The sequence below is a fragment of the Borostomias antarcticus genome (genome assembly GCF_949987555.1).
Source record: "Borostomias antarcticus genome assembly, chromosome: 3".
In the NCBI taxonomy this organism is placed as follows: domain Eukaryota; kingdom Metazoa; phylum Chordata; class Actinopteri; order Stomiiformes; family Stomiidae; genus Borostomias; species Borostomias antarcticus.
Window position 1 is genome coordinate 538531 of NC_140236.1, and position 14048 is coordinate 552578.

The window sequence follows — 14048 nt, forward strand, 5'->3', positions numbered from 1 at the left end:
AAAAATTAATTTTAAAAATCTGTGTTAGAAATGTTTGCCTGCATGTCTGCTTATGACAAAACAAAATGTTTATATCTTTTGATAAAATCGTTTATGGCAAGGTAAATACAGTTGGTATAAACAACCCCAAAATTCCCAGTTTTAATTAACATGAATTCCTGTTAATTCCCATGGAAAGTTTCCAACTTTGAATATTGCCGGAATTTTGCAACCCTAGTTGTTACTCTTGCTAATGTTGCTAGATAATGTAACTGGTAAATAAACTGCACTTATATAGCACTTTTATCCAAAGCGCTTTACAATGAAGGCCTCTCCTTCAACCATTCACACACACATTCACACACACATTCACACACACATTCACACACACATTCACACACACATTCACACACCAATGGCGGCAGCTGCCATGCAAGGCGCTAGCTAGCCTGCTCATTGGGAGCAGTTTGTTTGCAATGTTGCTAACATTGCTAATAACCTATTGCTAGAGTTCCTAATATTGCTAGTGTTGTTAATGCTTTAAATTGCTAATGTTGCTAGCTACTGTTGCTAATATTGCTAGCTAATGTTATATAATACATTATTGCTAATGTTGCTAGCTACTGTTGCTAATATTGCTAGCTAATGTTATATAATATATTATTGCTATTGTTGCTAGCTATTTGTTGCTAATATTGCTAGCTAATGTTATACAATATATTATTGCTAATTTAGCTAGTTGTTGCTAGCTATTGTTGCTAATATTGCTAGCTAATGTTATATAATATCTAATTGTTAATGGCTGGTGTCCCCCGGCAGAGAGCAGGAGAGGGCTGTCGCAGGGCGCTGCCCGGTGAGGCAGGGACACACACTGCCGTGTCGGGTCCTGGACCCTCATCTGGCCGGCGCTCCAGCAACCTGACCCAGCTGGCCGAGGACGACCTATGAACTCTGAGGCCGTCCAGGGGCCAGAGGAGCCCTACAGACTAGCACAGAGAAGCAGGAGGATCTCCACCGAACTACTGGCAGAGTCGTCCTCTGCTTTCTCAGACTGTTACCTACTCACCGACATTCTCTGAAATAAATAGCCAGGACCGCCAAGGAGTGAAAATGAAGGATGGATCTGTAACTATGAAGGGGTCGTGTTTTTGGAGCGCTGTGCATGTGAAGGAAGTTTAACCCCTCAACCCCCACTGCTGCCCCCCTACTACAGGCACTGTGCTATAGCCCCCTACTACAGACACCCTGCTATAGCCCCCTACTACAGGCACCCTGCTATAGCCCCCTACTACAGGCACCCTGCTGCCCCCCTACTACAGACACCCTGCTGCCCCCCCCCTACTACAGACACCCTGCTGCCCCCCCCCTACTACAGACGCCCTGCTGCCCCCCCCTACTACAGACACCCTGCTGCCCCCCCCTACTACAGACACCCTGCCCCCCCTACTACAGACATCCTGCTGCCCCCTACTACAGACACCCTGCTGCCCCCCTACTACAGACACCCTGCTGCCCCCCCCTACTACAGACACCCTGCTGCCCCCTACTACAGACACCCTGCTGCCCCCCTACTACAGACACCCTGCTGCCCCCCTACTACAGACACCCTGCTGCCCCCCTACTACAGACACCCTGCTGCCCCCTACTACAGACACCCTGCTGCCCCCTACTACAGACACCCTGCTGCCCCCCTACTACAGACACCCTGCTGCCCCCTACTACAGACACCCTGCTGCCCCCCTACTACAGACACCCTGCTGCCCTCCTACTACAGACGCCCTGCTGCCCCTACTACAGACACCCTGCTGCCCCCCTACTACAGACACCCTGCTGCCCCCCTACTACAGACACCCTGCTGCCCCCCTACTACAGACACCCTGCTGCCCCCTACTACAGACACCCTGCTGCCCCCCTACTACAGACTCCCTGCTGCCCCCCTACTACAGACACCCTGCTGCCCCCTACTACAGACACCCTGCTGCCCCCCTACTACAGACACCCTGCTGCCCCCTACTACAGACACCCTGCTGCCCCTACTACAGACACCCTGCTGCCCCCCTACTACAGACACCCTGCTGCCCCCCTACTACAGACACCCTGCTGCCCCCCTACTACAGACACCCTGCTGCCCCCCTACTACAGACACCCTGCTGCCCCCCTACTACAGACACCCTGCTGCCCCCCTACTACAGACACCCTGCTGCCCCCCCCTACTACAGACACCCTGCTGCCCCCCTACTACAGACACCCTGCTGCCCCTACTACAGACGCCCTGCTGGCTGCAGACGGGTTGAGGACAGGACGCTCACTGGACGAGTGGGAGTCGCGGTCAAGTCTTTGCTTTTGTTGCTTTTGAATATCTGTAAACTGTATATTCTATTTAAAGGGCAAGATAAACACATCCATTCCTGACTGGGGAGACCACTGGAGGTCACTTGTGTGAAGCGTCTGTCCGTAAATACTTTATACGTGTGTGTGTGTGTGTGTGTGTGTACTGTATGCATGTCAGTAAGTGGATGAGTTTGCACAGGATAGGCGGCTGCTGTTCTTGTAAACATGCTGATATAATTTCCTCTGAAAGCTCTTAACTTCCCCCTGAGAGGGTGTGTGGATCTGAGAGGGTGTGTGGATCTGAGAGGGTGTGTGGATCTGAGAGGGTGTGTGGATCTGAGAGGGTGTGTGGATCTGAGAGGGTGTGTGGATCTGAGAGGGTGTGTGGATCTGAGAGGGTGTGTGGATCTGAGAGGGTGTGTGGATCTGAGAGCTCTCTTCCCCCTGAGAGGGTGTGTGGATCTGAGAGCTCATTTCTCTCAACCTGCTGGGATCCGGCGCACCTGAGGGCAAACATGTCCGCCCCCAGGCAAGTCAATACGCCATCCCTTACTACACTACAACTGGGCATCGTGATGAAGACGTGGCATTGAAGGAGGAGACTACAAACACATCTGATCTGTAAATATGTGTGTGTGTGTGTGTGTGTGTGTGTGTGTGTTTGGAGGATTGGAGTCAGAGGTTCAGTGGTAGAACAGAGGTTTTCTGTGCGCTGGCGTGGTGCATCAAAAGGGGATGAGAACTCTCCCATGCTCTCCTATTCTGTTTGAAGTTACTGTTTGATCTGGACAAAACAAGAGCAAGGGCGCCCCCTAGAGGCTGCCTGCGGGAATTATGTCATAGGAGGGCCTGTCCCTGAGGTAGCAGCTGTCATTTCCTCCTTCAGGAGGGGGCTGGGGTTAGGGCTAGGGGACTACTCATCATCCGGGGACCTCATCCTACCGGGGACCTCATCCTACCGGCAGACCTGCAGCACTCCCCTAGGGACGAGGGATAGGGCCGCTATTTCAAACTGACCGTTTTTTTCTCAGCCAAAAGGGTGGTTGTTGTTAGATACTGGTCTTCTATAGCAGCAGACGCACGGTGGGTTAAGATGAAACGTGGTAAAATGGCCAACAAATCCAGTGTTACTACAACTCTGTATTCCATTTGAATAATCTCTGTTAGTTTTGCTACTGCACACCAAACCGCTCAGCTTACATCTCTGGCTTGCTCGAATGGAGACAATGAATTAATTAGATAATTGGTTGATAAGATGCATAAACGTACACATGTACGTGCTGAGGCTGCACCTTCTGTACATGTTTCACTGGGTCTAGTGCCAACAGACAGCGGCTTCGGACTCTTGCTTTCTTAGCCGTTTCAGTTCATGTTGCCACTATACAGTATGAATCTACCAACTAAAAATTTTTGTGAATTTACAGAGCTGCGCTTATAATACATGTCCTTAATGTTGGTATGATTCTGTGCATTTTGATGCCCAACCACTTTATCTGATAAACTGAACATGCTTAATCTATCAACTAAAAACATCAGCCAAGCACATCCAACTGTAGGCGCAGTACTCCTTATGGCCAGTAGAGGTCCCTCCAAGGCGTGTAGGTTGCCTACCACACAGCTGCGTCTAGATTCAAAGTCCCACAAGCAAAATATGCCTTTGAAGCCACAAAGAGTCCCAACATATTAACTGACAGACATTCTGAGGTAATTTGGTAAAGGGATGTGGTTCTAAGACTTCTTCCCTGACCCACCGTATTTCAGTGGAGGTTGATCAGGCGTGTTTGCATGTTACCTGAAGGAACACTACAGACTTGAGAGAAACAGCGGCTGGTAAGATGCTATATTTGACTAAGTAGACTGTGTTATATTATATCAAATAAAGTGTCTTTTTCAAAGTACGTGTTGGACTGTGTGTCTTTTCATATCAGCTTGGTCTTCACTCTAAAATCCTCTTTGATAGATCTCTTGATCTCATGACTCGTATAGATATGAATAAAGGACCAATCACATTAATGCAAGTCTGAAAGCTACACTTGATTTTACACAAGCCTCTCTCATAGAGAAAACAAACCAAGTCATTTCACATGTTTGAATGTGAGCGCGTCCCCCCTTCAAAGAGAAGGTTCAATCAGCCCTGGAGACAAAGACAGGACCAGCAGACATGGCTGCCTCAGCCCAGAATAAAGGGCCATTCTGCTGCAGTAAAGCAGCCTGATAGCACGCCTGTGATATATGGAGACTGTGGAGAGAAGGGGGCAAGAGAAGGGGGCAAGGGTATTAACTTTCACAAGGGTGACAAATCAAAGGGAGTTCCTGTCACCACCAAGGGGGTCGTAGCAACAGGGGTCCCATTCAGATGCCCCCCCCCCCAGAACCCTCCATTGCATCTGTTGACTCAATCTTCCCCACTCAGAGAAAGACAACACTCATTAAAGCCACATGACTGTGAACTTGATTGCAGGAGGCGAGACAACTGCCCCCATCAAGGGTGTTTTAAGAGGAAGAGGCATTAGTGTAAACCTGAGTATTTACTGGTGAATATCCCTCAAACCCTCCCCGTCCTCCTTCCTTCACACCCACCTCACAATGACCACCGTTTGCGTTCTGAATACAATCCAATTATCATTTAAATAAAACATTACTTGTTTCGGTGAGTGGAATGTCATTCAGTGAATTTCACACATTGCTTAAATTAGGTGTTAAAGTGTAGTCACTACCCCTCTCAACTACCCCTCTCAACTACCCCTCTCAACTACCCCTCTCTCTGACAATGTCCCAGGCAAGGGACAGTAGAACACATTTGAAGAGAAGGTCCATTTCTTTCAGCACAAAACTATGTTTATTAAAATGTACATGCAGTCTTAACTTCAATAAAGTTGTGAGGGAAATATACACATAATTTACAAGAGGCTTACACATTTAATGTCTGTTTGTATCCACAGTAATGGCAACCCCCCCTTGGATTAAATATGCTGATCATATTGCAGATAGAGACTACACAGAATTAAAATGCATTCAGGTTTACCGCTGGTCTCATCCTCCTCAACTAGCAGATTAATTAAGATACTTTGTTAATGAATAATCAACCGCATCCAAGGCTATTCATTTTGTCAAAAGAGGAAAATTAAAAAGAGGAAGTAAGATTTAAGAAATGTTTTATCAACTCACTGTTGCGTGAATAAGAATAAAATGTTCTTGTAATCGGTGTGGACTCTAAATTCAACATTTTGATTTCGAGGGGTAAGACATTGCAAAAAGTAATTAATGCATTCTTTGCATTCATTTATCTTTCATCATTTATCTACCATTTTATGCTGCCACTTGTGAACACTACATTGATGAAATGCTACATTGTTAATGTTAAATATTAACATTAAAGTTTAAATAGTTCAAATTAAAGCCTTGGATCTTTACAGCTGTTGAGTTAAACAGTCAATAAAGTATCTAATGTATCTGTTAGATAATCTGATAATCTGTAGATAATCTGTTAGGTCAGTGTAAAGGGCAGTTCTCTCTCAAATCCCCTCAAACTCAAGTATATTTTAGAGCATTATAAAGTTTCTCAGTCTTTACAACAATTTGTTATGATCAAATATCTCAACTGATATCTTGAGAGTCTTGTGGTCTCAACGTGGAGGATTCGGAAGCCGACCAACGCCGTGGTGAGAACAAGTATGGTTTAACGCTCAGCAGCTGGGCGAGAGGATCTGAGACAATCGCTTGTCTTCCCCTTCCCCCCAACCCTCTCTCTCTCAGTCCAGACCCCCCCTCTCTCTCTCAGTACCCCCCCCAACCCTCTCTCAGTCCCCCCCCCCCCCCAACCCTCTCTCTCTCAGTCCCCCCCCCCCCCAACCCTCTCTCTCTCAGTCCCCCCCCCCCCAACCCTCTCTCTCTCAGTCCTACTCCCTCTTGATGTTGGCGAGCATGGGGTCCGAGTGGCCGTTCTGGGAGGGCGGGCTGGTCCGGCTCTTCCTCCCCTGGTGGGTCTTGACGTGCTTGGAGAGGTGGTCGCTCCTCATGAACCTCTTGCCACACTGCTGGCAGCCGAAGCGCTTCTCTCCGGTGTGCGTGCGCAGGTGGCGCTGCAGCTCGTCGGAGCGCGTGAAGCTCTTCCCGCAGAAGAGCCAGTTGCAGATGAAGGGGCGCTCGCCGGCGTGCCAGCGCAGGTGGGCCTTCAGGTGGGACGTCTTCTTGTACACCTTGCCGCACTCGGGGATGTGGCAGACGTGCAGCCTCTTCTTACCGAACTCCAGCGCCCCGCCGCCGCTGGCCTGGCAGTTGGGGCACTTGCAGCGTCGGCAGCGGCGCGTGGAGCTCAGAAGGCCCTTGGAGGTGCCCTGGAGCAGGGCGGCGATCTGGGGCTGGTGGCTGAGCACCAGCTGCCTGCCCAGGGAGAAGGGGTGGTGGGCGGGGGCCGCGGCGCTCTGGGGGAGGCTCCACCACTGCTGGCCCTCCTCTACGGGGCCCCCGGGGAGAGGGTGCCTGGCGGAGGAGTTCTGGAGGAAGCCGGGGAAGTTCTGCCCCACGGTGTTGTGCTGGGGGTAGTAGGGGCTGCTCGTCTGCGTCTGGGAGGACAGCACCTTGACGGGGGAGAGCTCGAAGGCGTAGGCGGGGGGGGGCTCAGCGGGGGGCGTGAGGGGCAGCTCGAGGTGGTGGTGGTGGTGGTGGTGATGGTGGTGGTGGGCGTGAGGACCCAGGCCGGACTGCATGTGTCCAGGGAACTGGACCTTGGGCACGGTGAAGGTCATCTGAGAGCTCAGGGCGGCGCTGGGGGCCTCGTTGCTCCAGAGCTGAAACATCCCCGAGGCGGAGCTCACGGCCCCCTCGCAGGGGAACTGGGGCGCCTCGCTGCCCACCGCGCCGCCCACCTGCCAGGCCTGGCTGCAGGTGGTGGCCAGGAAGGACAGGGCGTTGGGGGCTCCCTCTGGAGAGGAGCTGGGGGTCCGGTCCTGGGGGGGAGACTCAGTTCATCACTCACTGTCCTCCACTGCATAGTGAGGGGAAACTCAATGTACAAATGAGTAACAATATGGTCAATATTGATCATTACTGGGAAAATAATTGTAGGCTTTGTAGCAATGTCTCGCTATGTTTAGTTGTAAAAAAAAAAGTAGCTGTAAAAACAACAACAACAAGCTAACTGAGGCTTTAATATGAATTTGGTCAGATTCAAAAGGTCTTGTAAATCTTTCCAACATTGATCAATGTAATCGAAATTTAACATCAAAGTAACATAACAATTAACACACATTGCCTGATAATCAGCTAATTCTAGATACAGCTCAAAGACGGACGTGAATGGTATGTGCGCGTGCATGAGTCCCCTAAACCAAATCAATGCAAAACATTACATTAAAAAAAAAACGATATTATGTTTCATCAAAACTTGTACGAACCTGTAAAAAGGTGTGCAGAAAGTTGTCCGTCCTCTGGATCGTCAGCGCAGCCATCTGTCCCCGTGTCCCCGCACCTGAGACGAGCTACCGGGAGCGGCGCGGCACACTTCTACCGGGAGCGGCGCGGCACACTTCTACCGGGAGCGGCACACTTCTACCGGGAGCGGCACACTTCTACCGGGACCGGGAGCGGCAGCGGCACACTTCTACCGGGAGCGGCAGCGGCGCACACTTCTACCGGGAGCGGAGCGGCAGCGGCGCACACTTCTACCGGGAGCGACAGCGGCGCCGGTTCTACCGGGAGCGACAAACGGAGAGCCGCGTCGCGAGCACTCAGGTCCTAAAACTTCGGCAGGCCAAATAATCCCGTGTCATTCAGCTGCTCCTGGGTCTCCTTGGATAATGTTTCAGTGCTCTAAAAGACGAGCTAATTTCAGTGTTTCTGGTCCTCTTAAAAACCAGTAGCATTCAAACACCGTGCCTTTAACATGCGCGGAAGAGACTCGTATTAAATCCTTAGGATCCTTTCAGAGGCGCTCTGGCTGCATCTTGTCTTTATAGAGAGAAGGTCCTCTCAGCGGGGTGTGCCAGGACAACCAGTCAATAGACGAGCTGGGAGGAGGGAGGAGGGGGGCACACTGACAGTTAGGTGAGGGGGTGGGAGCCTCATAATATCATTACATTTACCAAATGTTGACCCGCGAAATAACTCCTCCTTCACTTGTTCTGCAATAGTTGATGCTTGATAAAAATAATTAAATAAAGGTTTTGTAATAATTCACATACTTGCAATCAATGCATGACACTCAAATTAAGAAAACTGCTTCCTTTCCAAACAAGCCACAAATTGCCTTCGTATGCACTACGTCAAAATAATTAATGATAACAATAATAATACAATAGTTAATGTTATATTTAGGTCTATTATTAATAACATGTTATGTTTCTACTTCTGTTAATACAAAACATCAAAATATCAAATAGACCCATTTCAATGGAGAATGTGAGGTTTATACTAGAACACACGAATTGTATTGATGGAATTAAATTATTAAAGAAAACAGTAATAGATCAATAGATGTGTCAGAGAACATGCTCATTCATTTAAAACCACTATAGCCTACTGTATGCTAATAAATTCTATTGAGTGCAGAATTTCTAAATGTGTGCTGCTTATAGAAGTATGTGAATGAGTGCATGAGTTGAATACAAGCGATCAGATCCACCAGGTTGACAAACACTGATTATTCACTCAAAATGACATTTAAGGAGCCTCAATCAAAGCAAATGATTGTGCTATAAAACATACTAAAGAGAGATCCATTAACCAACCACACTAAGGGGATATTTATATATTATACAGGGATACATATATATTATACAGGGATATTTAAACATAGGATAGATCATTAACAACACAGAGGGGATATTTATAAAGAGATATTTAAACATAGGAGAGATCATTAACCACACAGAGGGGATATTTATAAAGAGATATTTAAACATAGGAGAGATCATTAACCACACAGAGGGGATATTTATAAAGGGATATTTAAACATAGGAGACATCATTAACCACACAGAGGGGATATTTATACAGGGATATTTAAACATAGGAGAGATCATTAACCACGCAGAGGGGATATTTATAAATGGAGATTTAAACATAGGAGAGATCATTAAACACACAGAGGGGATATTTATAAAGAGATATTTAAACATAGGAGAGATCATTAACCACGCAGAGGGGATATTTATAAAGGGATATTTCACTTTCCTCTCTCAGTTCCCGCGGGTTTGGGATGTAACTGGAAGAATGTCAAACAGCACCCTCGCATGAAATGTTTTCTCTCACAAAGCTAATTGATAAAGCCTGATGAAGGCCCCCTGGTTGTCCCAGTAGGTGCCTGGTCAAATAGCAGGCCCTGCGTGACACTCTCACAGCGCAGGGTTCAAGTGGAGGCCGCCTCTGACCAGACCCATTTAATGCAGATCCAGGCTTAATCTCATTCTGAGTCTGTTCACCATTACAATGTTAAGAGCTTAAATCCAAGATGGGAACTCAGTTCTCATGTAAATAGCGAGCCTCACTTCTCTGCTCTGTCAACACCTCACAGGCCGGGGGTTCTCACTAGAACTCAGGAGAACAGGCTGGGGGTTCTCACCAGAACTCAGGAGAACAAGACCATTCAACTTTTGTTAGTCGTTTGTCATTTTACCTAACATGACTTAAACAACACTTTGAAATATAAGGAAATAGACTATTACAATTTGTTAAACGTTTGCTGTGTGAATTCCTCTCACTAAATGTGAGTGAAAAGTAGCATGTGATGTTCTCTGTATTGATGATGTGATTATTGTTCTGACTAGGGCATGTATTGTATTGTGTTGTCACTCTTAAAAGAAGAATAAAAACTATTGATTTGTAAAGTAGATTGTCAATGTTGTTAAAGTGAGTACACTATAACCTTGAAAAAGAGACCTGCTGTAAAAGCAGTCCCAATCAATAGGTCTGTAGTCAGTCTGTACTTAAGAGAAAATGACTATATTTACAAACTGCCAATCATGGTGTCAGTATTGATTGATGATCAAAAATTTGAAATCGTCTTTCCAGTTCTCTCCATTGGGTAAATGGTCATGTAGATAATTTGGGGAATTTTGATCTGAAGTGGAGGGTATAAATTCCCAAAGAGATGTAATAATTATGTTGTAATTCATACAAAGAAAAAGACCCACATAACACAGTTAGAGAGGATGAGAGAAGCAGCTCGTCCATGAGAAGAGCAAAGTAGTACAGGTACATCAAATATGTATCTTGAAGGCAGATGCAGGCTGTGTCTCTGCTACTGGTTTATTAGGGAGCAGAAGTTGTTAATTACCATGATTCTTATTTCCTGTCCCCACTCCCCCCCCCACCCACCACCCCTCTACCGCTGCCACCCCCCCCACCCCCCCTCTACCGCTGCCTCCCAGATGAGTGTCTTTGAAGTGCAAAGTACTCTCTCCTCACTTTGAACTGGGAACACAATGGTCACGTGGTGCTGCTTACCTTCCCAGCGCTCGCTCATTTAAATAGGCCTGGATACGGATACCACGGTTTCCAAGGGAAAACTCACTTCCAGAAAAAGAAGAAGAAGAAAGAAGAAGAGGTCCCTGTGTTGGTTAGGAGATGGCGGCGCGACCAGGCCTCGGTCTCTCAGGGCAGCACAACTCAACCCTGAGATCATCTAGCCTATCGCTCTACATCTTCTTGAAGCCTTTTAAAGAGCTTCAAATCAAAGAGTAATGTCTTTTATGTGGATAACTGAAGCCAGGACACAGCTTTTCTCTCAAATGTCTGCACTACATTAATTAAGTTAAATCAACTGAAATATGCACTAAAATGGATGTTATGCAAATAAATAATAATAGCAGAAAATCCATCATCCCTCTTTGCCGGTCACAGATGACAGATTATCCCCTATTTGTTTCCTATCAATCGTCTTTTGAAAGCCCCCACAACAATGTGGACTTTGCTCGTACCCAGTCAAGCTGTTTTTATCATGCCTGGGGGGCAGTTCACAAGCCTCAGATCACTAAAGTGTCCCAGCTGTCTGGGCCATCTGCACTCTCAAAGGCCCGCCACAGTGGCGAGCAGCCTTTGTACTGGTGGCCATGTCAAAAAGCCCATTTTACAGCACTGTGCTGACTAAATGACCCTCGTGTGACAAACCTGGCCTAATGGCCGAGACAGACAGAGAGCATGTCGATGACTGCTGCCCAACTGGCTGACTATTAACCATCCGTCAGGTCCAAGATGGAGGAAAATCACCATGACACTAAGTAAGTAAGTATGACTGCAATGAGGAGCAGCTGGACTTTACAACACAACTATGTCAGACTCCATCCTTCTCCTGCTTCCTGTCTCCTGAGGTGGGCTGCACCATTACGACTAAATAGAATAATTGCGATTATTTGCTTCAAAATGGTAATTCGATTAATAATTGCAATTAATATGTAATATATAATATAAATATACAATAACCAAAATGCTCCCAAATCACGGACGTTGATCCCTTTCTTGCTACTAACTCACTGACCTCGTTTTCACTCATTTGTTCACTACTCATGGCTGCAGGTACTCTTGTGACACTTGTCTTGACCTACTGCTATCTGTCTTCTCAGTGAAATTGCTGCGCACAGCGCACTCAGCAGGGAACGCATGTGATTGGTCAGACAGCATAAGCGCCTGTGATTCGTCCGTGTAGTCCTAGCACACTCAATTCAAAGCAAAATTATGAATCACATTAATTGCGGCCTTTTGCGATTAGTTAATCGCGGAGATCATAATCGCGATTTCGATTAATTCACGATTAATTGTGCAGCCCTACTCCTGAGGTGAGGTGAGGGAGGAGGGAGAACAGGCCAAGTTCATTTCAAAGGTGAGAGTTATTCCAGTTATTAGTGACTGTTCTTTTGTGGTGTGTGAGTCTCTCACCTCCAGGTTATAGGGAATGTGAAGATGACATCACACCATGTTGCACAGGGACTCCATCTTGTCTGAGTCGCTGCCTCTGTTGGTGAGTGGAGCTATAAGTTGGAGGGATTTATTTTTGTGCGACTCATTAAGCCATACATTTAAACATTTATAGAGAGATCTCATGAATTCATGGCTTAAAGAGTCTGAAAATGAAATAATCTTGGTTTTATATTTGGACCTACAGTACATTGTATTGTTGGACAATCTCTTTTTTTCCATATTTGTAGGCTTCCATTTGTCCAACAGAAATCAATAAATGCACCATCAGATGATGGTATCATTTGTGAATCGAGGGCATCAGGTCTGTGATGCAAACTCCATCGTGACGCATGTTTGCCAAACATCTTGATCACGGCAGCCCACAATTGTGGCCACAACACCAGGAAGACAACAAGGTGCACAACACCTACAGTACACAAGGTACACAACACCTACACTACACAACACCTACAGTACACAAGGTACACAACACCTACTGTACACAAGGCGCTTCATGTTATTTCTAGGGCCAGATCAGTGATGGAGTGGTAGCCGACATACAGGCTCTATTTTGGGGGGAAGAGCTTCTGGCGCACACAAAACTGTCATCAGGACATTGGCAATTCTATAGTGTTGCTGTACTGGTATTTAAAGGGATGGAGAACAGGAATTGTGATTGGCCATTATGAGACCACACCCACATGTATTCAATCTGCTTAATCCGACCTCTTTTACCACTGCGCTAGGGCTGCGCTAGCGGTCCAAACTGTCAAATGACCCAAACTGTGTTGAACAGGCCTAAGAGCGCCAGCGCCCTCACTTGGGCACCTGCGTTAGCGACAGCATCGGACTCACCAGAACAGGTGGCTGTGTTTTGATTTTCTGTAATGATTCTGGAAAACGTGGCCATGGTAGCGCTAGCCTCGTGAGACCATCCTGATTTTGGGAGCTCCCGTTCCGTTTCTCTCGCAAATCAGGCTGGATACTCTCCAAGAGATCCACCTCGCCAGTCAGTGTTGGTTCTGAGGAATTTGAAAGACTAACAGCTACGCTGGGCAGGTTTAGGTGTGACATACGGTGATAGACAGATGGTTCATCCAACCACCTGGACAATGGTTTTTTTTCTGCAGAAAAATATTCTCCAACTCCATAGCTTCAACTCACCAACAGCAGCGATCCTCACAAGATGGCGCCCACGTCCCAACATGTGAACCATAAGGACGTTGCTGCTAATATTTGCCTAAAAAACAATGACAGAAAGAGTGACAGAAAGAGTGAACACACAAACTAACGTACACGGGTCGATCGAATGTCTTGATGATTTCATCAGGTGGGAGAGAATTAATCCAAAGCTGTGTGAAAAGTCAAGGCCTGTCCTAAACTAGCATGTTTTACCCCTGTTCCATTGGGATGTGTACACTGTGTGAAGGGTTCCAGATGGTGCACAGTGTGAATTAGCTCTGGAAACACTTGTCTATAAGCATACATGCAAGCTGGAGGACCTCCAGTCATGCATGGGCAGAATCAGACAGTCTGCAAACATCCAAAGAAAACTTTTATCAATACCAGGACTTGAAGTTTGTTTGCATTTTGTTTTCCGGCACTCTTAACAACTTCAGAAGTCAGATCACAGGAGTGTGTGATCAAAGCCCCTCACAGTTAGCTCTGGAAACACAGGAGTACTGTGCCACGCTTTGATACTCCACATCAATATTTCAATTCAACAATCGCTTGACATGCACTTGTACTCCCAGAGACGAAAGGAGAGAGAGAGAGAGATGTGGAGATGGTGGAAGGAGAGAGAGAGTGAGAGAGACGGAGAGAGAGAGAGAGAGAGAGAGAGG

At 46.9% G+C, this 14048-nt stretch overlaps 2 protein-coding genes across 3 annotated transcripts in view; one reads left to right on the top strand and one right to left on the bottom strand.

Annotated features, from left to right (window-relative positions):
- The window catches only part of arhgef25a (Rho guanine nucleotide exchange factor (GEF) 25a), a 29408-nt gene extending 27912 nt beyond the window's left edge, over window positions 1-1496 (top strand). Inside the window, exon 15 of one of the 2 annotated variants that reach the window (XM_084435908.1) lies at window positions 799-1496. In XM_084435908.1, the coding sequence (XP_084292034.1) occupies window positions 799-927 (129 nt within the window). In that variant the 3' untranslated portion in view covers window positions 928-1496. The remainder of the gene's footprint in view (window positions 1-798) is intronic. The other variant, XM_084435909.1, reaches the window with a different exon arrangement.
- Window positions 1497-6209: 4713 nt separating this feature from the next.
- On the bottom strand, window positions 6210-7763 carry sp5l (Sp5 transcription factor-like; the record flags this gene model as incomplete). Its single annotated transcript, XM_084435950.1, has 2 exons — window positions 7707-7763; window positions 6210-7259 (listed from the first exon to the last, which is right to left on the bottom strand). The coding sequence occupies exons 1-2, from the start codon at window positions 7758-7760 to the stop codon at window positions 6210-6212; spliced, it is 1104 nt and encodes a 367-aa protein (XP_084292076.1). The 5' UTR covers window positions 7761-7763.
- Window positions 7764-14048: the final 6285 nt, after the last annotated feature.